Genomic DNA, 25,399 nt, shown 5'->3' with positions numbered 1-25,399 from the left:
TTACTACTGAAAATACTTTAAAAGTAAGTCACCACTAAAAGACTTAGTATTATTTTTATATGCTTTGGTTTAAGTCCTTATATTTATTTATGGGTTAGAGTAACTGTTTTGTTTATGTTTAAGGAATTATTGTTTAACAGATGTAGAAGTCTTTGTTTGTTTGAGTTTGAGCCTCTGTTTTGTATGTGCTTCGCCAAAGTTACGTGGGCTTTAATGTATTGCTTCATGCTGGAGTCTTAAGTGGCATTACTTCATATAACTGAACTGTAAAAGTCAATAGGCTTGATATTTGACAGTGACACACTTAATTGTTAATATCTCATCATTGATATTACTATATTTTAGTAAAGTACTAAAATAAAACTTGAGGAATATTTACATAAACTAAACTATTGCTTTACGATTATCCCCATCATCGCAATCAGCTACGGCCATATAGTCCATATTCTTGTATGTATAACTCCGGACCGAATAAGATTTTATCTTTTCACGTTTAATTAAAGGTTTCAGATTCGCTAAAAACTGAAAACAAATCCCTTTAAGGAGTACAACCTCATTTAATGGGACTTACACAGTGCAATTTTAGATTAGTCCGGATTTCAAAGCGGTTCCGAACCCAAAACAAAAAGAATTAATATCTATTTTACCTATTTTAAACTTCCTCCAAAAGAACCCCCAACCAACCAACAAGTCAACAACGAACAAATGTGAATATTTGATTTGATATAGAAAGAGTAACGACTTCACACCTGATGATTACATCTTATTTTATATTTGATATATATTTTTTTATTCAAGGTTATAAATTTATTTGAGGTAATTTCAAGCCTTTGACACTAAATGAACTTCTAATGAACCTAGTCGTATTATGTTTTTAGGGGCTACATAGTTAAATTGTCACATTAACCTTACTATGTCATGATCAAAATTAAGGGTAAGGAAAACAAATGAGAAAAAATATGAAATATTGGTATTAAAATTAGACTAATTATTGGAGCACATGTGGATTCAGTATATATCTATTATGAGGATACTTTGTTTCATTCCATAAATTATAATTTTCTAGATACTAAGAACTTGTCGGTGTCTTGTTCGCTTGTAACAGGATCCTAAGATCATGCCTTATCTGACTCGTGAAAACATGCACACACGTAACAAAATTAAATTTTAAAATTAAGAATGAACATTTAAAATATTTGTTGTCGTTTACTTTGGTTTAGCAAATTTGTTATGATTAATGACAAGTGTGTGTTGGGGACCTCTTCAACGTTCATTGCAGCCACCAAACTCCATGTTCATGATTTCATCAAAATTATTTTTATGAAGCCGATGAAATTGGATTGCTTTTCCCAAAAAAATAATGATGATTAAAATAAATCCTTTTTTTTATGTCACAGTATCAATCATATGAATGATGTTTTGACTAAAAATTAACCCAAAATATGTTTCCCAAAGGAGCACTCTTTGAAAAATGAATAATAAGTAACGATAGAAAAATTAGAACATAGAAAAATTAGAACCCTAATTCAAAAAAGAGTAAATTGTCCACATAAAACTTGTTTCTAAAACTCGTCGCAAATTTGTAGAAGCATGATAATTCATGTATTTGATCACTCTCCAAGTTTTATGGGAAAAATTCGGCAAAAATTACACCCATAACTTCTCTACATGTCACTATAGTTTCCCCTTTTAAACGACATGTCATCAATAAATTAGAAATATATTCATTTCTCAAAAGTTGGATTTATCGGATCTGAATATTTGTTCCAATTGAAGAAAAAATTCAGAAGTAAAGCCATCAAAGTGAAAGGATAATTACAACATGGTTTTATTATCTAGAACCATGCGTTTTAAAGACTCAAATAAGAAAAAAAAAAAAAAAGAAGACTACAAAAGGGAGAAAAGAAAACACGAAAAGCTGAATCAATGTTACATCACTTTGAATATACTTGTACCCAGTAGTATTTGCTTTATCACTCTCTTGATTCTTGAACTTTTGCTTTTCATTAATAAAGCTAAAACATTCTACAAATATTGACTACATAAAAATGGAAAAAAAAAGGACAAAAGGACAAAAAGAGAAAGAAATACTCGAGTCACTAATTAAAAACAAAATTAAATAACTCCCACTAAAACTTTGCATTACTAGTTCCCATTTATCATCAAAGATCTAAAATTGTACTAACAATAAAATCTAACACTAAAACAAAAGAAGAAAATTAGAGCTGAGTGAGAGAACTGACAATGGAGCAATTCTTCATCTTCTTGTTGTTCAAACATCAACATGACAATTCTGCACTAATTGATACTTAATAGCTGATGAACCAACAGAAACACTATTACCAATCATTTTTCCACCTACACCAACATAAGCTGGACAATTTACATACAAATGATACCTCCCAGAAATAAAACTCCCAACTTTCCATCTAACTCTCCCATCAATTTTAATATTCAATAAAACAGTCCCAACCATTTGATCTTGACTAAGTGCATTTCCTAAGTAGGGTGCAACAGGAACAGAATTACCGTACACAAAAGGTGACCATATCGCCACATCTTTGTGACCTTGGTACGTTGGTGGCAATAACGTTGGAAGTGTAATTTGTTGGCCGCGGTACGTGGCGTAAACGTCGAGTTTGTCGTAGTAAATTCCGATTTTGGCGTTCGGATTTCGAGAGGCAACGGTTATTTGGATGTTGGTGGTGAGGAAGCTAGGGGTAGAGACGTTGAAGGCGTAGACGGTGGCGTCTTGGAGGATGAAGTGTGGTTTTGTTGGTCGGAGGATGAGCCAAATGAGGAGGATGATGAATAGGATTAAGATTATGAAGCCGATTACGGCTGCGAAGAGGCGGCGGGGCAGCTTGTGCCCCTCCTCGTCTTCGTGGTGGCCGCAGTCCTTTGCCGTCATGGTTGTGGTGGTGGTGGTGGTTGTAGCTAGCGGTGGTGGTTAGGTTTTGAGAGAATTGGAGTTGAGACAGTGTTTGTAAGTTTGAGATAAGTTGTCTTAATATGGTTAGTTTCAAGATTATGTGAGAGAGTTCTTTAAAGAAAGAGCTAGTACGGTTTTCTAATGTAGTACATAGAAGAATAGGTTAGTTTTTTTTTTTTCTTTTTTTTTTTTTTTTTTTTTTTTTTTTTTTTTTTTTTTTTTTTTTTTTTTTTACTTTTTTTTGTTGGGGTTGTAGGTGATAAGTGGGACTAAAGAGTAGGGTATATGAAAATCTTTCTTTTCAAACATGATTTTGACACTAAATGTATGAGTGTTCATCCCGCGAATACTCTAATAGTATACTTAATTTTATTTGGTTACTACATCAATTAGCACTTAAAGTTGCAGTGTTACGCTTTGTAAAATCGACTTTTCTCAACTAAACACTCATACGTTGTAAAAAAAACATTTAATAAATGCATATAACCGTTAACAAGACTCTAGTTGTGAAGAAGCATGAAAAAGTTTTATGATATTTTTTTCTGGTATGAAATTGATGGTTAGACAACGACAACCTCCAAGTGTTTGAAAATTTATTTTTCATGCACGTTGGATTCTCATTTTTCCAATCATTTAAGTAAATTGCAATTTTCTAATGTCAATGTTAATACCATTTTTGTAGAAGAACGTAAATGTGCCAAAGACCATATTATACTATAATATCCAAAGATGCACCAACTATAGTTATGATTGATAAGAGGAAATTAAAGTGAATGGTGGAAAATGAAGTTTGGTGATAATAATGGTTTTGGTTTGGTACAACCTTATCTTTTGGGAACAGATGTTTCTACGCAAAGGTTAAAGAGTAAAAGAAAGAAATAAAGATTCAAGAATTATACCAAAAAGGTCCCACTTCTATAGTATAAATGAAATGATCGGACAACATGATTCTCAAGTCACCATCCAACTTTGGCTATATTGTACCAAGAATATGTAAGAATTTGGAGTTTCGTTACTCGGATATTTTAGTTTTGATTCCTTTTTTCATCAATAAAGACAACTAATATTCTAATTTATGTTAAATGTTAGTTCTTTTGTTTTTAATGCCAAATATATGTTGATATCTCAATTGTGTATGATTTATTGAAATAGATTCACGAAGAGTTTGGTCAAATATGTTAGTCACTAGTTGTGCTTATTGTTTTACTACATATAAGCAGAAATTGCAAAATTTGTTACAAAATTATTTAAATAAAGATAAAACGAGACACTTTGAAGATAATATGTAATAGAGATAGTTCATTTTTAACTCATGTTAGAAATTGTTTCGAAATTGTATTAGAGTAGGCTGTCAACATCAGTCATAATACTCCTTTGATGTGCGGTTCTTTCCGGGATCCTGTGCGAATACGAAATGTTTTGTGCATCATGCAGTGCTTTACATTGTTATGAAAGAATTACATCGGCTTTAAGACAATATCATAATTGGAGCAATGAGTATGTAATGACGGGTTTCTTTCCTAAATAGAAATATTTCTTGAATTTTTTTTGAGTTCAAACCAAGTTAAGACTAAAAGTTATCAAGGCTTAATTTTTATTACATACATGATTTTAGTATAGACTATAATCTTTCTTCATATATCAGTCACTTCAGAATTTATAGTTGATTTATATATTTGCAGTACCCAATATTGCCGTACTAAAATCGATTTCGGCACTCATAACAGCTCGGATAATTAAAATAACGGAGCAGTTCAGACTTTCGGGAAATCCCTTCATTAAGAAAGATGTGAATCTGTACCTCCCCATATCATTTTAATTATCCGTGATTTATATACTTATGTAAATACATTAATTAGAAAAGGAAATAAATGGAGTTGGTGATATACAAGTTTCCAACTAGCATTGAAGGAAGCTCTGGACTAGGAGTTGACTCATCCCTCTTTATTAATTGCTATAATCAATTCATTGTCTTCTGCATGTGCTTTTTCTGAAGCCGGGGTCTGCTGGGTAACCACGATGGCTAACTAAAGCTAGATTATCTAATGTCACTTGCTCTGATATTTGGACTTTAAATTACTCAATTTTAAACTGGACTATCCTAGCATATCTTTTGTGGCGGGGATAGGCTAGCTAAGTGGCGTACGTAGAATTTTTTATAAGCGATGTCACATTTAAAAGAATAAACAAATAAATTTTAAAAGAGATTGCATAAACAAAAAATTAGATCATTTTGAAAGATGCTAAGGGACTCTAAAATTTAAAAGGTGTCACGATCCGGAATTTTCACCTTCGTGACCGTGATGACGCCTAACATTTCACTTGCTAGGCAAACTAACGTTAGAGAAATCCATGAGCCAGTTTTTAAACAATTCAAATAAGTAAAACCAATTAAACAGAAATGGAAGCAAAATAAAGTACGAAATAGCATAATAATCCAATATCTAGTACAACCCGAATTTGGAGTTACAAGTACACGAGCTTCTAGAAGTTCTACAAATAAAGTCTTAAATAAATACAACTGTCTCGAATGAGATGAACAGTAAATAAGGAAGGAGGAAGGGGACTTCAAGGTCTGCGGACGCCAGCAGATCTACCTCGAGTTTTCAAATGGGCTAATCCGAGCTGATGCGCCTCACGGACAACTGGGACCAGTACCAAAATCTGCACAAGAAGTGCAGAGTGTAGTATGAGTACAACCAACCCAATGTACTCCATAAGTGTCGAGCCTAACCTCGATGAGGTAGTGACGAAGCTATGAATGGACACCCACGTAATTAAACATGTACAGACGAAAAATATATGTACGACATAACAACAAATAAAGATTTAACATGTACGACTAGGAGGGGACGTGAAAAGGGGTACAAGATACGGTAACTACAACAGGAAATGAAAACATGAAACAGTCAATAAACCTTCAACCAATGAAACAGAGAAATCATAATACATAAAGACTGCACGACATGACCCTATGTGCTTTTACTCTCAACCTCACCATGAAGCAATAACAATGGCACGACATCACCTTTTGTGCTTTAACACTCTCCCTTACCATGTAGCAAAATATATATAACATTTGGGAGGAAGAATAAGCAAGAAAAAATCTTATGTCAATAACGGTTCCATAATACCGAGCCTCAACTTCCAATAATGCTCAATTATCACAAATAGTTTATAAATGTGGAAAGACAATCAATTAAGTAATAAACTAGTCTAAGCATAAATATTATAATCAAAGAAGGAAGCAAATTACAATAAACAAGTCTCACCCGCATGCTTTAATCAAATAATAACGCATAAGTATTCGTCACCTCACATATACGTTGTACCCAATATTTTAAACATGTAGAAAATAGGCAAACAAGTCCTAATCCCTCAAGTCAAGGTTAACCACGACACTTACTTCACTCCGCACTCAATTTAGAGCTCTACCGTAGTTTTTCCTCTAGAATCTACCTCCAAACCACTCGTATCTAACCACAATTGGCTCGATAACGTCAAATAATGCTAAGGGAATGAATTACAATGCATAAAGATAGGATTTTTACACTTTTTCCACAAGGTCAAAAAAAAGATCAACCCCGGGCCCGCTCGGTCAAAATTGAGGTTCGAACAAAAATTCATTTACCCATTCACCCCGAACCCGAGTATGTAATTAGCCTTGAAATCCGACCTCGAATTGAGGTCCAAATCCCGAATTTGTAAAACTCTCAATTCTTCCTAAATTCCTAGTTTTCTACTATGAAAGAACAAAGATTAGGGATAGAAATTAATGGGTGATGTTAGAAATGAAAGAAAATGAGTTAAAGTTTTTAAACCTATGAATTGGTTTTGAGTTTTCCTCTCAAAATCGCCTCTAGGCCAAGCTCTAATGGAGAGTTTATGAAAAATGAAAGAAATTCCGTTTTGGGACTGTTTTAAATCACTGGCATCAGGTGTTCATCGTGTTCGCATGAAACCTGACGCGTTCGCGAAGAGCCTGGCCTAACTGGCTTATGCGACCGCGAATAACTCCACGCGTTCACGAAGGTCTAGCCCGCCTCACCTCCGTGTTCGCGAGACTGGGCTCCCCTGCCGAGCCTATCTAACGCTACGCGTTCGCGTGTGACTGGTCGTGTCCGCAAAGAGCAACCCCCCTGCCAATGCTCCACATTCACTACTAAGGTCTCGTATTCGCATAGAAACAAATCCTCCCAACTCCCAGATCTCCTTTGCGATCGCGAGAATGGCTTTGCGATCGCGAAGCACAATGCACCAGATGATAGCTGAAGCTCAAAAACCAGATTTTTCAAAGATCAAAAGGTCAGTAAGCTATCCGAAACTCACTCGATCCCTCGGGGATCCAAACCATATATGCACACAAGTCTAAAAATCTCATACGAACTCGCTCGCGCGATCAAATTATAAAAGTAACACCTAGAACTACTAATCGGACACCAAATCAAATGAAATTTTTAATGAAACTTAAGAATTTCTATTTTAACAACCGGACATCTGAATCACGTCAAATCACTTCCGTTTTGCACCAAAATTTGCACACAAGTCATAAATATTGTAATATACCTATACCAAGTTCCGGAACCATAATCGGAACCCGATATCAACAAAGTCAAGCATCAGTCCAATTTATAAATTCTTTAAACCTTTAAACTTCAAATTTTCAACAAATTGCGATAACTCAAGCTAGGGACCTCCGAATTCGATTCCGGGCATACGTCCAAGTCCCAAATCACGTTATGGACCCACCAGGACCATCAAATACGGATCCGATTCCGTTATCTCAAAATATTGATCGAAGGCAACTCAAATAGATTTTTAAGGCACAAATTCACATTTTAATAAATTTTTAACATAAAAGCCTCCCGAAAAAAGACACAGAATTCACACGTAAATCGAGAAAGGCTAAAATGAGATACTTGAGGTTTCGAAACATAGAATTAAGGTTTAAAACTCTAGATGACTTATCAGGTCATCACATTCTCTACCTTTAAAACAATCGTTCGTTCACGAACGGATATAGAAAAATACCTAGACTGGTGAAAAGGTGTGGATATCTACTCCACATATCCGACTCGGACTCCGAAGTAGATGCCTCGTCCGGCTAACCTCTCCACTGCACTTGAATGGAAGGATAACTCTTTGAGCTCAACTGTCGAACCTGTCGGGCTAGAATAGCCATCGGCTCCTCCTCGTAAGTCAAATCATTGTCCAACTGATGAGAGCTAAAATCTAACACGTGGGACGGATCATCGTGATACTTCCGGAGCATGGACACATGGAACACCGGATGGACTGATGATAAACTAGGTGGCAATGCGAACTTGTAGGCCACCTCACCCAGTCTATGAAAAATCTTAAAAGGCTCGATGTACCTATGGCTCAACTTGCCCTTATTCCCAAATCTCATCATACCCTTGAAAGGGTGAAACCCGAAGTAATACCCCCTCTCCAAACATGAGTGAAACATCACAAATACGACGGTCGGCATAACTCTTTTGCCTAAACTGAGCTATGCGAAGTCGATCCTGAACGCGACTCGTGAGACCTAGGTAACCTAGTGCTCTGATACCAATTTTTCACGACCCGGAATTCCCACCTTGGGGACCGTCATGGTGCCTAACATTTAACTTGCTAGGCAAGCCAATGTTAGAGAAATCCTTGAGCCAGTTTTTAAACAATTCAAATAAGTAAAACCAATTAAATAGAAATGGAGCCAAAATAAAGTACAAAATAGCATAATAAACCAATATCTAGTTCAACCCAGATCTGGAGTCACAAGTACATGAGCTTCTAGAGGTTCTACAAATAAAATCTGCAATAAATACAACTGTCTCGAATGCGATGAACAGTAAATAAGTAAAGAGGAAAGGGACTTCAAGGTCTGTGGACATCAGCAGATCTACCTCTGGTCTCCAAATGGGATAATCCAAGATGATGCACCTCACAGACAGCTGAGACCAGTACCAAAATCCACAAAAGAAGTGCAAAGTATAGTATGAGTACAACTGACCCAATGTACTCTATAAGTGTCGAGCCTAACCTCGACGAGGTAGTGACGAGACTATGACAGGACACCCACGTAATTAAACCTATATAGACTAAAAATATACATACGACATAACAACAAATAAAGATTTAACATGTACGATTGGGAGGGGACGTGAAAAGGGGTATAAGATACGGTAACTACAACATGAAATGACAACATGAAATAGCCAATAAACCTTCAACCAATGAAAATAGAGAAATCATAATAAATAAAGACTGCACGGAATCACCCATCATGCTTTTAATCTCAACCTCACCATGAAGCAATAACAATGGCACGGCATCACCCTTCGTGCTTTCACTCTCTCAATCTCTCCATAAAATGATAAATACGACTCAACATCACTCTTCGTGTTTTTATTCTCAATTTCATCATGAAACGATAAATACGGCACGACATCAGCCTTCGTATTTTAACTCTCTTCCTTACTATGTATAAATCAATAAATAAAATAATAACCGGCACGACATCACCCTTCGTGCTTTAACACTTTCCCTTACCATGTAGCAAAATATATCTAACATTTGGGAGGAAGAATAATCAAGAATAAACCATACATCAACAACGGTTCCACAATACCAAACCTCAACTTCCAATAATGCCCAATTATCACAAATAGTTCATAAATGCAGAAAGACGATCAATTAAGTAATAAACTAGTCTAAGCATGGATATCAGAATCAAAGAAGGAAGCAAACTACAATAAACAAGTCCCACCCGCATGCTTTAACCCAATAACAACGCATAAGTACTTGTCACCCCACATATATGTTGTACCCAACATTTTAAACATGTAGCAAATAGGCAAACAAGTCATAATCCCTCAAGTTAAGGTTAACCACGATACTTACCTCACTCCGTAGTCAATTCAGAGCTCTACCAGGGCCTTTCCTCTAGAATCCGCCTCCAAACCACTCGTGTCTAACCACAATCGACTCGATAACATCAAATAATGCTAAAGGAATGAATTACAATACATAAAGATAAGATTTTTACACTTTTCCCACAAGGTAAAAAAATCAATCCCGGGCCCGCTTGGTCAAAATCGAGGTTCAGACCAAAATTTATTTACTCATTCACCCCTGAACCCGATTAAGTAATTAGCCTTGAAATTCGACCTCGAATTGAGGTCCAAATCCCGAATTTGCTAAAAAACTGAATTCTTCCTAAATTTCTAGTTTTCTATCATGAAAGAACAAAGATTAGGGATAGAAATTAATGGAAGATGTTAGAAATGGAAGAAAATGAGTTAAAGTGTACAAACTTATAAGTTGGCGTTGAGTTTTCCCCTTAGAATCGGCTCTAGGCCGAGCTCTAGTGGAGAGTTTATGAAAAATGGAAGAAATCTCTTTTTGGGACTGTTTTAAATCACTGGCGTCAGTTGTTCATCGCGTTCGCGTGAAACCCGACGCGTTTGCGAAGAGCATGGCCTAACTGGCTTATGCTGTCGCGAGTAACTGCACGCATTCGCGAATGTCTAGCCCGCCTTACCTCCGCGTTCGTGAGACTTGGCTCGCATTCACGTAGATTTACCTCAACTCCCTTGGCGAGCCTATCTAACACTATGCGTTCGCGTGTGACTGATCGCTTCTGTGAAGAGCAACCCCCCCTAATGCTCCGCCTTTGCGACTAAGATCGTGCGTTCGCGTAGAACAAAATCCTCCCCAATCCCAGATCCCCTTCGTGATTGCGAGAATGGCTTCACGATCGCGAAGCACAATGCACCAGATGACAGCTGAAGCTCAAAAACCAAATTTTTTAAATATCAAAAGGCATGTACATGTCGCGCCCCCTTTTTCTCGTGAAATCGGGTTTCGACATTGACAACTCTTTTAAAAGGGAGGAAGGGTTATTAAAAAAGAGTCGCCACCTAACAGATTAAGGCGCGTTAGGGAACCTATTGCAAATGATTCGGGTTTACTAGTTTGCTTCACCAAAGGTCTGGTAAGGGCTTAAATTACCTCGAGGAGAAGGTGTTAGGCACTCCTCGAGGTCCACAACGGTGGGTCTCGGCCGAACTTAAATCATGTGAATTAGTCTAAGAGAGAAGAGAAGCATAAAGAAAGAATGATTCAAAGATAAATGGGGGGTCCTAAGTTTTTAGCCTAAAGGATCACCCCATGCAACATAAATAATACTTCGTAACTCCCCCAAGACGGGGGTGTTACTCATATTATTCAGTGGGCACAGACTATCGTCTCCTGCTACCCAATTACTATCTTTAAGTTATTTACCTAAAATGCTCTAATCGATTCTAAATCGTACCCTATGCGTGCACTACCTGTCCCTTGCCTATGGCCCATGAGGCGTTTGGACCTCTTTTTTTGGGGGTGGTTCTAGACTTAACTTAGGTTGCTCAAAAATGATAAAAACTAGGTGACATACAAAACAAATTGGACTTTCATGTAAAAGCAAATAAGGGCTCAAGTTAGCCTCAACACTTAGGCAGCAAATGCACGCAAACAAATTAGGCGTTTTGACAGTTTCAACAATTGAAGTCGTTAGGCCCTATAGACATGATTTCTATATGATTCTGGATTTTAATCATGCGAGCAGTTATGCAAAGTAATTTCTAAGTGACTGCACAATTGTCTACTGATTATAAGTATAAGCGGTTGAAACCTATAAACATGCTATCTAGGTGATTTACTCAGTATTTGGCAGTAATTAACACGAGAGATATTCAGAATTACTCAGTTGTTCCTATAGGCGTGCTTTCTACTGCGTTCAACGAGGTAGTGTTTTAAAGCCTGCTTTTAGTGCTTAACACAGATAGTGATTACCCTATAGACATGATTCCTACCCTTGATGATTGAAACTGGTTTTAGTTCTTATATACTAAATGAGCAAGTATGATAATAGCATATCAATCAATTAAGAAACCTATGGGCATGACTTCTAAAAATGCAGATTTATAAATGACCCTATGATCATGATGCCTAATGAATATGCTATAATGAAAATTAAACTTTGGTTATTTTATTCCATATAGGCATGGTATCTAAAAAGCAGAATAGGAAGGTTATCCACAGAGCTTATTGGAGCAAGTAAACACCTATAAGAAGGTTATCTACGGAGCATATTCGAGCAAAATAAACACCTATAGGCAGGTTATCTAACATACAATAGCAAAATGTATTTGAATAAAGTAAACACCTATATGCAGGTTATCTAACATACAATAGCAGAATGAGCAAATTAAACACCTATAGGCAGGTTATCTAACACAATAGTAGAATGAGCAAAGTAAACACTTATAGGCAGGATTTATACCCATTTTCATACAAATGTAAAAATAAACCTAGTTTCCCAATTTACTAATACCCCAATTGTTATTACAAATAATTATTACATACCAGAATTGAATGAATGAATTACAAAGTATAAAAACTATAGGAAGCTTGCAGCAGGCCCAAATACACCTGGACAGGCTAGGCCTTCAACTCACAGTAGCTCCAAAAGCCCATGTTCATAGAGACACAGTAACCAGCGGTGAATGATTCACCCATATCTCAAGGATAAGCATACATAACCCAAATCTCTAATGTGTCAAAGTTCCCAAGGGCTTCAAGAACCCAGGGCAGTGCTCACACTAGAGAAGAATGATCAGAACAGTTCAAAGAAGACTAGGGAGGCCGAGGGACATAAACTAAATTGCTTTGGCTTTCAGCCAGAAAAGAGTGAGAATTCAGGAGAGTAGGATGGGATTAGAGGGTACAGAATCACACATAGAACACAAACAAATAGCAACACATTTGAACCTAGGCAGACTTAATCCAGTTTTTAGAAGTTAACACAGTCACATGCTAATAAGACTAGTTCATAAACATGTTCACAGTGATAACAAAGACTGTAGATCAGACTAAGTCACAGAAAGAAAGCTCATTGATTAACAGTAGGTCAGGAACACACTAATTAGTATTAGGAACTGATTAAATAATTTAGCAGAGGTATCATAACATAGTGAAATAGAACCAAACAAATCACATGGTGACAGGTTCAATAAACAAACTGATGAATCTGTTAAGGCACACATAACTAAACAGTCCTTAGGAAAGGTATGAAGGCATTTAAGGCTAAAGAATAGCCCTAAATTACACAAAGTTAGGCAGATTCAAACTAAGTTCAACATGTCTTAAATATATGTAATAGCATTTGGGGTAACATGGATTGATAACAGTAACGCATTAAGCAGGTAATCATAATAGAATAGCAAAGGATTCAATAAACTCACCAGTTAAGATGAAACAGGAAAAAGGAATCCAACAGTGCAACAATTGTTACCAGCATAAGCAAAACAATTGAGGATTTCTGACCTTGGCTTGCAGACGGTCAGGAATCAAAAGCACAGAGTGGTATTGCTAGGAGTGAAAGAACTTGAGTTCTAAACTTTATTTCAAAGGGGAGTGGGGAGGGGTTCGAATAATATTCTAGCATTAAAGAATTCCTCACTTAAATACTGAGGTCAGTGTTTAAATCAGTAGGGTTGAACCCTATGTTTTAGGTGAAACAATGCACAAAACCAGTAGGAAATAAAGTAAAGAATCACATTAGGCAGACAAGAGATCATTGTAAAAGGAATACTCAATCGAGCCAGATTTGATTCAAGTAAAAAGAGTTGGAAACCCTAAATTAGGTAAACCCCAAAATTAGCAGAGAATAATGGCAAAGAACCATGTATTAACACATACAAATGAACGTAGACAGGGATTATTTAGAAGAGACATGAAATTGAACCAGATTAATTCTTAAAAAGAGACTGAAACCCTAATTTTGGGTAAAACACAAAATTAGCAAGAATAAAGGAAAAGAACACATATTAGCACAAAATAAACATATTTAGGAACTTAAAAAAGGAAACTTATAATCGAACCAGATTTGGTTCAAGTAAAAGGGGTTTGAAACCCTAAATTAGGTAAGTCACAAAATCGGCAAAAATCAACAGACCCATAAGTAATAGAGCAAATATAGACGAAGAAATGTTAAAAAAATAGAGTTTGAACCAAATTTGGTTCAAATCAAAGAAGATCTGAAACCCTAACCTTTAGGGCTTAGTGCGAATAAAGAGAGATATGAGAGAATCATCACAAATAACGTACTTGGACTCGAGATTTGTCCGGATTCAAAAGATAAACACAGATTTGGACGGAATCAAATCGGGGTACTTGCCATATTTAGGTAAGTACCAAAGTTATTCCGGAATCTAGCACCAAATAAGGGAAGAACACTAAAATGGTAAGGGGATAGGGTAAGAATCCCATTAGGATCGGGATTTGGGAGGATTTGGGTTAGGCGGTGGCGTTAGGGTTCAACAGGGTAGGGGAAATGAGGGCGACGGTTTTTTAGAAAAGTGAGGATTAGGGTAGAGAGGAGGTATATAAGGGAAGTGGGTCGTTAGTTGTGGGTCGTTGATCATTTTTTATCAACGGTCATGAATTAGGCGGATTGGGGTTGGGTTTAATGAATGGGCAAGGGTAATTGGGTTAGGGGTATTGGGCTTGGGCTGGTTTGGGTAGTTTTAGGATCGATTTAGATATAGAATTAGGGCTAAATTTTAAATACGCGATTTTAATAAATAATAATTTATAAAAATAATAGATAAATAACAAAATATATTATTTGTGCATGAAAATGATTAAAAATAATTGTTTAACATTATAAAAAATATAAAAGTTATTGTTTGCATAAATAAAGTAATTATAAGTACATATGGGCTATTATTGCAAAATGTACAATTTAGCCTAAAAATGCAAATATTATAACAAAATGTAAATAAAATATTTAAAACCTAATATTGGTGTAAATGAAAAGTTATAGATGATAAAATCATCATAAATATAATTTATAAGGTAATTAATAGTTATTTATATAATAAAATGTAGGAATAAATTGATTTAAAGCCTTTAAAAATCATAAAAAATTATGAAAAATGCTTGTATATGGTTGTAGATCAAATGATGGTGCATATGCACTATTATATATATATATATATATATATATATATATATATATATATATATATATATATATATATATATATATATATATATATATATATATATATATATATATATATATATATATATATATATATATATATATATATATATATATATCAACAACTGCCCCTCTTTACCCGGGAAGGATGAAAGAGTTATCGGGTAAAGAAATGATGACCGATTTTGACCGAATGGGGTGATTTGAAAAAATGTAGGCCGCATTCTGGTCTCTGAGCTGCCTACATATCCCTGGTTTTACAGGAATCAGGCTATGTGTAGTTCTGGATCTAACGGTGGAACGAACCGATGGAGTTGTTGTAAGAACGGACAAAATATTATGGATAGGACAAATCGAGATTGGGAATGGTTATGGATACTTGAGTAGGTATCGGATGAGAATGGGTAACAGACGATGATCGATTACGTTTGAAATAATTGAAGGATATGGACGTTGAATGAAAACTGGAGCAAAGATTTCTCCCGTTAGGATAATGGTTACTTACCGGATTACCTACAAACTCAAAATACGATGCATATAGATTATCGCATAAATTTAAACATGATGCAAATTCCCTTTGGACCATGGAGATTGTCTTTGGACGGTGAGGATGACGTCCTTAGACCATGATATCCTGGGTCATGAATTGTGCGGTATATGATTCGCAGGCCATGAAATGATGTTCTCGAGCTATGAAGATGGTGCCTCCGAACCATGATGCCTTTGAATAATGATGTGCAAGATTAAGAGATCCTCATGCCATGGCATGGTATCTTCCGTCTATGAGGATGATGCCTTCGGACTATGACGCCTTCAGACAAATTGGCTATATGTTAGCCCATGAGATGCAAAGACATGATGCTTGAGATAAAACCAGACACAGCTTAGTCCTATGTAGAGTTGGGAGCAGAGCTTAGTCCCGAGAGAAGAGTATAATGCAAGGTTTGGAATAGAGTAATATTTGTGGTCATGCAAGGAGAGACAATGCTTAGTCTCATACTGGGAAGGCAGGTAGAGCTTAGCCTTATGCAATATTTGAGACAATGATTAGTCTCATGCAAATGGAAGGCAATGCTTAGCCTTATGCAATTACGGAGGCATGGCTTAGCCTCATGCAAGATTTGAGATAATGCTTAGTCTCATGCAAATAGAAGGCAATACTTAGCCTTATGCAGTTGAGGAGGCAGGGCTTAGCCTCATGCAAGATTTGAGACAATGCTTAGTCTCATGCAAATGGAAGGCAATGCTTAGCCTTATATAGTTGAGGAGGCAGGGCTTAGCCTCGTGAAAGATTTGAGACAATGCTTAGTCTCATACAAATGGAAGGCAATGCTTAGCCTCATACAAGATTTGAGAAAATGCTTAGTCTCATGCAAATGGAAGGCAATGCTTAACCTTATGCAATTGAGGAGGCAGGGCTTAGCCTCATGAAAGGTTTGAGACAATGCTTAGTCTCATGAAAATGGAAGGCAATGCTTAGCCTTATGCAGTTTAGGAGGCAGGGCTTAGCCTCATGCAAGATTTGAGACAATGCTTAGTCTCATGAAAATGGAAGGCAATGCTTAGCCTTATGCAGTTTAGGAGGCAGGGCTTAGCCTCATGCAAGATTTGAGACAATGCTTAGTCTCATACAATGGTAAATAGTAAGTAAGAGCGGAGTATTTCTTAGCTGGAGATGGGTTCGGTAGCATTATGGTTGTGAAGATAATGATTCTAAAGTGCGCACGTACTTGCGGCTATTCCTTGTTCCTGCATCCAAAGAAAAATCATGAGTTTTGCGGGGGATGTTGGTTCGTGCCTTTGTCTGCTCGCTTTGCTCCGCTCCGCACTAGAGTCCTGTTCGAGTTACCATGGGTAGCATTTGGCTAAAAATAAATTTTTTGAAAAATATATATGCATAGTTATTCAAAACATAGTAATGTGCGATTAAAAAAATCGATTAGATGAACCAGTATCTGTGACATTATTAGAGACATTGTGACCTTCTTGACATAGAATTTTGAGGGTCCTCCTCAAAATTCTACCCCAGTTATCTAGACGAACTTCTGGCTATTTTGCATACGGTGCCGTTGGCTGAACTTGCTTCGGAAGTTTAAGGGTCCTCCTTAAAATTCTGCCCCAGTTTCTGATTATGGGAAAAATGGAAATTTTATTGTATTGTGACCGAACCCACATGGCTGCCTACGTATCCCCTCTTAAATTGAATCAGGTCAAGCGTAGTTCAATTACATCATATGAAGAAATGCAAACAGTTTAAGCATAGTATCTTTTGACTGCGTTTGAATTGATAGGCTTTGGCCAAATTTCTTCATCCATTTATGCGAGTATGAGTGCTCCTTTTGTTAGTACCCTATGAACCATATAAGGCCCTTGCCGGTTGGGTGAGAATTTTCCCTCGGCTTCATGCTGATGTGGAAAGATCCGTTTCAGCACCAGCTGCCCCGGTGTGAACTGTCGAGGTTTGACCCTTTTGTTGAAAGCTCTAGACATTCTGTTCTGATAAGGCTGACCATGACACACTGCATTCATTCTTTTCCAATCTATGAGGGATAATTGCTCATAGCGGCTTCTTATCCATTCTGCATCACTGAGTTCAGCTTCTTGTATGATTCTCAAAGAAAGAGTTTCTACCTCGACTGGGTATGACGACTTCAGTACCGTAGACTAATAGATAAGGAGTTGCCTCGGTTAACATGCGAACTGTGGTGCGGTATCCCAATAAGGCAAATGGTAACTTCTCCTTCCATTTCTTGTGATTCTCTACCATCTTCCTTAGTATTTTCTTAATGTTCTTGTTGGCGGCCTCCATGGCTCCATTCATTTGGGGTCGATATGCTGTGGAGTTTTTGTGCTTGATTTTGAAGGTTTCACACATGGCTTTCATTAGATCACTGTTGTGATTGGCGGCATTGTCAGTGATGATGGATTCTGGAACCCCGAATCGACAAACAATACGGTCCCTGACAAAATCATTGACGACTTTCTTGGTTACAGTTTTGTAAGATGCAGCTTTAACCCACTTTGTAAAGTAGTCGATGGCCACTAGAATGAACTTGTGCCCGTTTTAAGCGGTGGGCTCGATCGGTCCAATGACATCCATTCCCCAGGTAGCAAAAGGCCAAGGTGCGCTTGTTTTATTAAGTTCATTTGGAGGTACTCATATCATATCTGCGTGTATCTGGCACTGATGACATTTCTGGACATACCGGATACAGTCTATTTCCATAGTCATCCAAAAGTATCTGGCTCTGAGTATCTTCTTGGCTAGGACGAAACCATTCATATATAGGCCGCAGGTTCCGGCGTGTATCTCTTCAAGCAGTTTGGAGGCTTCTTTGGTGTCAACACACCATAATAACCCCAGATCAGGAGTTCTTCTATACAGAATTCCTCCGCTTTGGAAGAAATGGTTGGACAACCTCCGAAGTGTGTGTTTCTTAGTGTGGTTTGCATGCTCTGGATATTCTCCTTTTGCCAAATATTCCCTGATATCGTGGAACCATGGATTCCCATCTGTTTCTTCTTCAACATGAGCACAGTAAACTGGCCGATTATGGATTCTTACCGGAATGGGATCGATGAAGTTTTTGTCCGGGTGTAGTATCATAGAGGACAAAGTGGCCAGTGCATCTGCGAATTCATTCTGGATTCTAGGGATATGTAGGAATTCTATCTTCGTGAACCTCTTCATCATCTCTTGTATATGATGCAGATATGGTAGTATCTTGATGTTCTTTGTAGCCCATTCTCCTTGTACCTGGTGCACCAGCAGGTCTGAATCACCAATCACCAGCAATTCCTGGATATTTATGTCGACAACCAAATTGAGTCCTAATATGTAGGCTTCATATTCCGCCATATTATTGGTGCATGGAAACCTGAGTTTTGCGGACACCGGATAATGTTGACCGGTTTCTGACACCAAAATGACTCCGATACCGACTCCTTTGAAATTTGCAGCTCCATCGAAAAACATTCTCAAAGCATCGTAGGATTCAACAATCTGCTAATGCATGTCCCTTGACTGCCTTCTGAGTTACATAGATGATGTCAAACTCACTCAACAATATTTGCCATTTGGCTAGCTTTCCTGTAGGCATAGGCTTCTGAAAAATGTACTTCAGTGGATCCATTCTCGATATGAGATATGTGGTATAGGCACAAAAATAGTGCCTCAATTTCTGGGCTATCCATGTCAGAGCACAGTAGGTGCGTTCTAGAAGAGAGTATCGTGCTTCATAGGGTGTGAACTTCTTGCTCAGATAATATATGGCCTGCTTTTTTCTCCCTGTCTCGTTATGTTTTCCCAAGACACAACCAAAATCCCCATCTAGTACGAAAAGGTAGAGTAGTAGTGGTCTAGCAGGTTCTGGCGGGACTAGGACTGGTGGTGTGGACATGTATTCCTTGATTTTGTCAAAAGCCTTCTGTCAGTCTTCAGTCCAGCTAGTGGCGGCATCCTTCTTCAGTATTTTGAAAATTGGTTCCCATATTATAGTTGATTGTGCTATGAAGCGGCTAATGTAGTTGAGACGTCCCAAGAAACTCATCACGTCCTTCTTGTTCTTTGGTGGTGGTAAATCCTGGATAGCTTTGACCTTTGACGGGTCTAACTCAAATCCTCGGTGGCTGACAATAAACCCTAACAATTGTCCGACAGGAACTCCGAAGGCACATTTTGCGGGGTTCAGTTTCAGATTGTTCTTCCGCAGCCGGTTAAAGAACTTTCTCAGATCTGCTATGTGATCTGCGACCCTCTTGGATTTGATGATGACGTCATCCATATATACTTCTATCTCCTTGTGTATCATGTCATGGAAAATGGTTGTCATGGATCTAATGTAGGTGGCCCTAGCATTCTTTAAACCAAATGGCATAATTTTTAACAGTACACTCCCCCCGGCGTGATGAAAGCTGTTTTCTCCGCGTCTTCTTCATCCATCCAAATCTGATGATAACCTGCGAAGCAATCAACAAAGGATTGGAGTTCATGCTTAGCATAATTATCGATCAGTATGTCTATGTTTGGTAGTGGGAAATCATCCTTGGGACTTGCTCTGTTTAAATCCCGATGGTCGATGCACACCTTGACTTTTCTGTCTTTCTTCGGAACCGGCATAATGTTAGCTAACCAAGATGGATATTCAACTACCCTGAGGACCTTAGCTTTGATCTTCGGAACCGGCATAATGTTCTGAGCTTCTACTTTACTGGCGGACATATTGGATTGGTAGGTATCTTGTGAGCCACTATGGACGTGCTCAGACTGGTCATATCATCATATGACCATGCGAAAATGTCTTTATACTCTCTTAAGAAATGCGTGTACTCTTCCTTCTCTGATGGTGACAAGTGAATGCTTATGCGAGTTTCTTTGACGGTTTCGGAGTCTCCTAGATTAACTATTTCAGTCTCATCCAAATTGGACTTAGGCTTGTTTTCAAAGTTTTCCACTTCTCTGACAGTTTCCTCGGGTATTATATCCTCTTCCAGATCCTTTGAGTCATTATCCTTATGTTGCGTTGTCTCATTACATGTCACAGTCGTAAGTTCATCGGGGTAGGTAATAATAATGCTGTAGAAAAAAAATATAAGAATAATAATAACTACTAAAAATATCAATGCATTTAGATAAATCTTGAAAACGTCAAATAGGCGCGGCACGATGACCCGAGCAATTATTTCAAAACAAAACATGATTAAAACAAAATGCTGAAAACGTCTTAAATGCTCATAAAAATTGCTTTTAAAAATAAATGATGCTAATTGCCAGGCTACCCAGGAACTCGACGGGCCCTTGATGGTGCAGCAGTCCAGTTCTTGAGAATAACTCCTTTCTCCAAGGTCTGAATAATGAGGCCTTCTTCCTCTTCCTCCTCAACTATCGCATTGCAATCTATGTCTCCATCATCCAGAAACAGATTCCTTATACTGGCTAGAACTTCATCTTCTTCGGACTCCCACATCATGTCAGCTTGGTGAAATGACTGGCTCAAATGTGGTACTGGTTGCTCTAGAGGGTAATAAGGACCACGCCATGGTGGCGACCAATTCTGATACTCGTGCCAGGTGTATTCATACCCAAGCCCAAAGGTTGTGCCATGACGCTTTAGCTGTATTGGTTTGGTGATCCCCTGGAGATTCTTGCCAAGACCTTTGCCAGGCTCATACCCTGTCCATGCCAGTGTGCCTTCTATCTTACTGCTCCACCAATTGTCCTTTTTAATTTCATTGACGCGCTCGATGCGATGGTATGTTTCTCCACCTAACTTCCTTCTATTCTCGATGACCGGAACAGTTTGACTGGTGTAAATGGGATTACTTCCGTCCCCATAGATGATCACTTCCTGATGGTTCCACTCAAACTTCACGACCTAATGTAGAGTAAAAGTTACGGCCCCGGCGTCATGTATCCAAGGTCGTCCTAACAATAGGTTGTAGGTAGCCGATATGTCTAACACTTGAAACTCAACATCAAACCAGGTTGGGCCCATCTATAAGCTGAGGGTGGTTTCCCCAATTGTGGCCCTTTGAGACCCATCGAACGCCTTCACATTCATAGTCCCTGCTCGTATTTCATGCAAACCTTTACCCAACCTTTTCAGAGTAGTCAACGGGCAGATGTTGAGACTGGACCCTCCATCTATCAAAACCCTGGCAATGAATTTATCCTCGCATTGTACCGTGATATGCTGCACCCTGTTGTGGCTTAATCCCTCTAGTGGAAGTTCGTCTTTATGAAAGGTGATCTTGTGGCTCTCTAGTACTTGCCCTACCATGTTAGCCATCTCCCCACTGGTGATATTGTTAGGTACGTAAGCTTCATTCAATACCTTCATCAAGGCATTCCTATGTGCCTCAGAATTCTGCAGTAATGATATGATGGATATCTGAGCAGGAGTTTTGTTCAGATGGTCTACCACAGAAAATTCTCTCGCTTGCACCTTTATCCAAAGATCATCCGGGCCAGTTTCGATGATGGGTTGCTTGAAAGCAGCTTCTCTACTCGTTCCTCCCAAATTCTTAGGTATATAAATTCTACCAGTCCTGGTCATCCCTTGTGTTGCACCAGATTTTTCTATTTTTGCTTTTCCTTTCCTCTTGGCTTCTGCAACATAGTTCCAGGGTACGATATTAGATTTAAAGGGCGGTGTGGATGCTACCGTCACAGTGAAGGGTGTGGTTACTTCTACTTCGAATGGAGCAGGTGCAGCTGCAGGTATTGTTTCCACCTTGAACGGGGTTGGTGCGGCTACTTCAACTTCAACTGGTGGCTGTATCTGTACCACAATAGAAGTAAGAGTGACCGCAGGTTTCTTTGGGTCGTCCCCTTCTCGAATAAGCCTAATCGACCCTTTTGGGTCCTATTCTTCATCAGTCTCTATCACATTTACTCCCTCACCCCTATGATCCAGGAGAGGAATGTTGAGGTGCAGCCTCTTTTGCTTGTATAACCTTGGTATCGATTAATGTCTGGATCTTGTCTTTCAGGGTGTGACATTCATCAATAGTATGACCTTTCATGCGGAGTGGTAGGCACGTGTTTTGTTTGGATTGACCCATTAAGGGGAGTTTTCCATAGCAACAACGGGAATAGGTATGACATATCCAACAGCTTTCAGTCTCTCATATAATTGATCTATGGTTTCAGCAATAGGGGTGTATTGTCTGGGTGGCCTGCGGTCAAAATTTAGTCTGGGTTTCTGATAGTTTTAGCGGGCTGGCGGTGAGTGATAATATGCTGGATGAGTGTTATAAGTGTGGTAGGTAGTGGTGAGTTATGGATATCTGGGAGGTGAAGGCTGATATGTGGGTGGAGGTGTTTGGTATGTAAGAGGAGATTTTGGACCTTGGGCTACCATCACGACCCCTACTTTTTTCTTCTTGGATATACCCCCTGACTGCAATGCTTGTTTGTGTCTTGTAATGCCTCAAAATTAGTTACCATTTCGCTCTTGATCTCTTCTTCAATCCTTTCCCCTAGCTTGATGATGTCGGAGAATTTATGGTTCTCGATAACCATCAACCTTTCATAGTATTGTGGATCCTGGGCCGGGACGAAGAACTTGTTCATTTGCTCTTCTTCCAATGCCGGGCTTACTTTCGCGGCTTCTGATCTCCATCGAGTAGCATACTCGCAGAAAGTCTCTGTTGGCTTCTTCTTGAGATTCTGGATGTAGAAGACATCTGGTGCATTCTCCGTATTAAAACTGAATCGATCCATCAAATCGGATGCCATGCTTACCCAACTAACCCACTTCTTGGGATTTTGACTGATGTACCAAGATAGGGCGTCCCCAGTGAGACTTCTCATGAACTGCTTCATGCGAATCCTCTCATCCTTTCCAACTTCTACGAGCTTGTCACAACATGTCCTTAGATGCACGTTTAGATCACCTATTCCGTCAAACATCTCGAACTTAGGAGGTTTGTAACCCTCCGGCAGTTCTGCGTCTGGCTGAATACACAGATCTTCATAATTCAAACCCTCAATACCCTTACCCCCTTCGACACCCTGGACTCGGCTTGTAAGCTTCTTAAGTTCCTCTGCCATATACTTGATGAGCAGGTCCTTCTTGGCGGATTCCGGTGTGTATGGGGTTTGTTGAGTGGGGTGAGGTAGGATTTCTACATATAGGGGGTTGTTTTGGTGGATTTCGGGGGTTTGAGTGTAGTGGTGATCATTGGTTGAATTCTGCGGATCGGGAGTAGGTTGTGGTGTATTTTGAGGAGTATGGTAGGTAGTAGTTTGCAGATACTGAGTTGGAAGATATTGGTGTTGATGAGGAGTTGGTACTGGTGGAGGGTTAGGATTTTGATGAGGTGTGGCGTATTGATGAGGTGCAGGAGGATTTTGTGGTTGTTGGTTTGGTGTGTTTTGAGGATGTGCTGGGTTCTGGGCATTTTGTTGGTTAATATTTAGGACGTTTAAGGTGAGGCAGAGGTTTTCCAAGTTGCGGACCTGTTCAAGTTTCCCTTGTAATTCGAGTATTTTCTACTCCAGCCGTAGGACCAAATCATTCTGTGCCGGAGTACTCCGACCATCTGAAGTTTCAACATTTTCCACATGCGCACCTTTATCTTTCCTGATACCACTCATGTCGTCCATCTTAGCCTTTCTCTTACTTTTAGGATCACTTGGAGGAGGAGGAGGTGGAGGACCTCTGGATCTGGTATGATATGCTGATGATGCCAGTATGCACGAACCAACCTTAGGGGATGGGAATAATCAAAATAAAGAAAAAAGCAAAAAGGTAAACAAGTCAGTAGGGAATTTTGGGAACGATATTTGCAGTATTTAAACATGTATCATAAATTTGCGTCCTAATTTTGGGCACCTCATTGTGCCTGAGGTAGGCCTAGCGACACGTAAATTTGGAGAAATTTAATGCCGATAATTGCCTCTTTTCATTAATGTAATAAATAAGTCAAACCTCTAAAATGACAATAATAAAAAAGGAGTTGCTAATGGCATTTGCCTTATTACAATTAATTTCTAAAACTACTCTAGAAAAGCAAGTAAACAATAATTCTAATCTATTTGATCCCGGAGGGACCCTCTCCAAGCTTGGACTTCTTGGCCCCATCGATCAGATTCCCCAGGTCACGCATGTCCAGTAGCAGATACGCCCTTGCTAGGTGTCCTCCTCCGTTGCCCTCTGCATTCTGACAATCCACGATCCTTTTCCTCATCTTCCTTTCAAGTTCGATCAGACCCTACTCTAAGTACTCCAACCTCTCCGTTGATATTGTAGCAATTTCCCTCCATTCATTTATTGATTCCATGTCTACCTTGTGTTATTCCAAGTGTCTGGCCTCAAACTCAAGGATTCTCTTGCGCAACCTCTTGTATTTTACCTGTGCTTCGGCAACTTCATCTATGACCCTGTTTCCTCGATCGATCACTGGCTCGACTTCTCCTGCTATGTCATCATCCAACCATGATAGGTAGAAATACACATGACCGGCGTGGTACCGATCTGGTTTGATGGTATCCTTTTCCACAATAATCTTCAAATGTCACATGTGTTGGGCCTTACACTTGAATAGAATGGCACCACCCTGAAAGTCTGCTTTGTAGTGAATCATCTTAGAAACTCACAGTATGACTTGTTTTCTCCCAGCCTATCTCATGACCCTGATAGGAGCATAAGGATAGATATCCCTCAACCCGATCAGCACTAAGTGAGGAACATCCCTGGACCTGATGATGAAATCTTTAGTAGGGAACCACTCGAACATCCAATGGACCTTGTCATCAGTCAAATTGCTAAAGAAGTGTACCCAATCCACAGCGTTTTTCGGTTGTGCAAACCTGTCTGGGATGAAAGTCATTCTTTTTGGATGGTGAAAGGCTATGTGATCATTCCATGGTCGCCGCAGAAATTCCTGACGGTACTGTCCTCTTTGAAGATGCT

General features: G+C 38.7%; 1 protein-coding gene across 1 annotated transcript; it reads right to left on the bottom strand.

Annotated features, from left to right (window-relative positions):
- Positions 1-1,988: 1,988 nt before the first annotated feature.
- On the bottom strand, positions 1,989-3,190 carry LOC107794646 (NDR1/HIN1-like protein 12). The gene has a single exon (XM_016617158.2). The coding sequence runs from the start codon at positions 2,909-2,911 to the stop codon at positions 2,273-2,275; it is 639 nt and encodes a 212-aa protein (XP_016472644.1). The 5' UTR covers positions 2,912-3,190; the 3' UTR covers positions 1,989-2,272.
- Positions 3,191-25,399: the final 22,209 nt, after the last annotated feature.

This window comes from Nicotiana tabacum, chromosome 9, assembly GCF_000715075.1.
Source record: "Nicotiana tabacum cultivar K326 chromosome 9, ASM71507v2, whole genome shotgun sequence".
In the NCBI taxonomy this organism is placed as follows: Eukaryota; Viridiplantae; Streptophyta; class Magnoliopsida; order Solanales; family Solanaceae; genus Nicotiana; species Nicotiana tabacum.
This window is presented reverse-complemented; position numbering and strand designations above follow the sequence as displayed.

What these genes read in the sequence shown, in the direction of transcription:
- LOC107794646 (XM_016617158.2), bottom strand. Translation starts at nt 2,911, where the DNA reads ATGACGGCAAAGGACTGCGGCCACCACGAAGACGAGGAGGGGCACAAG.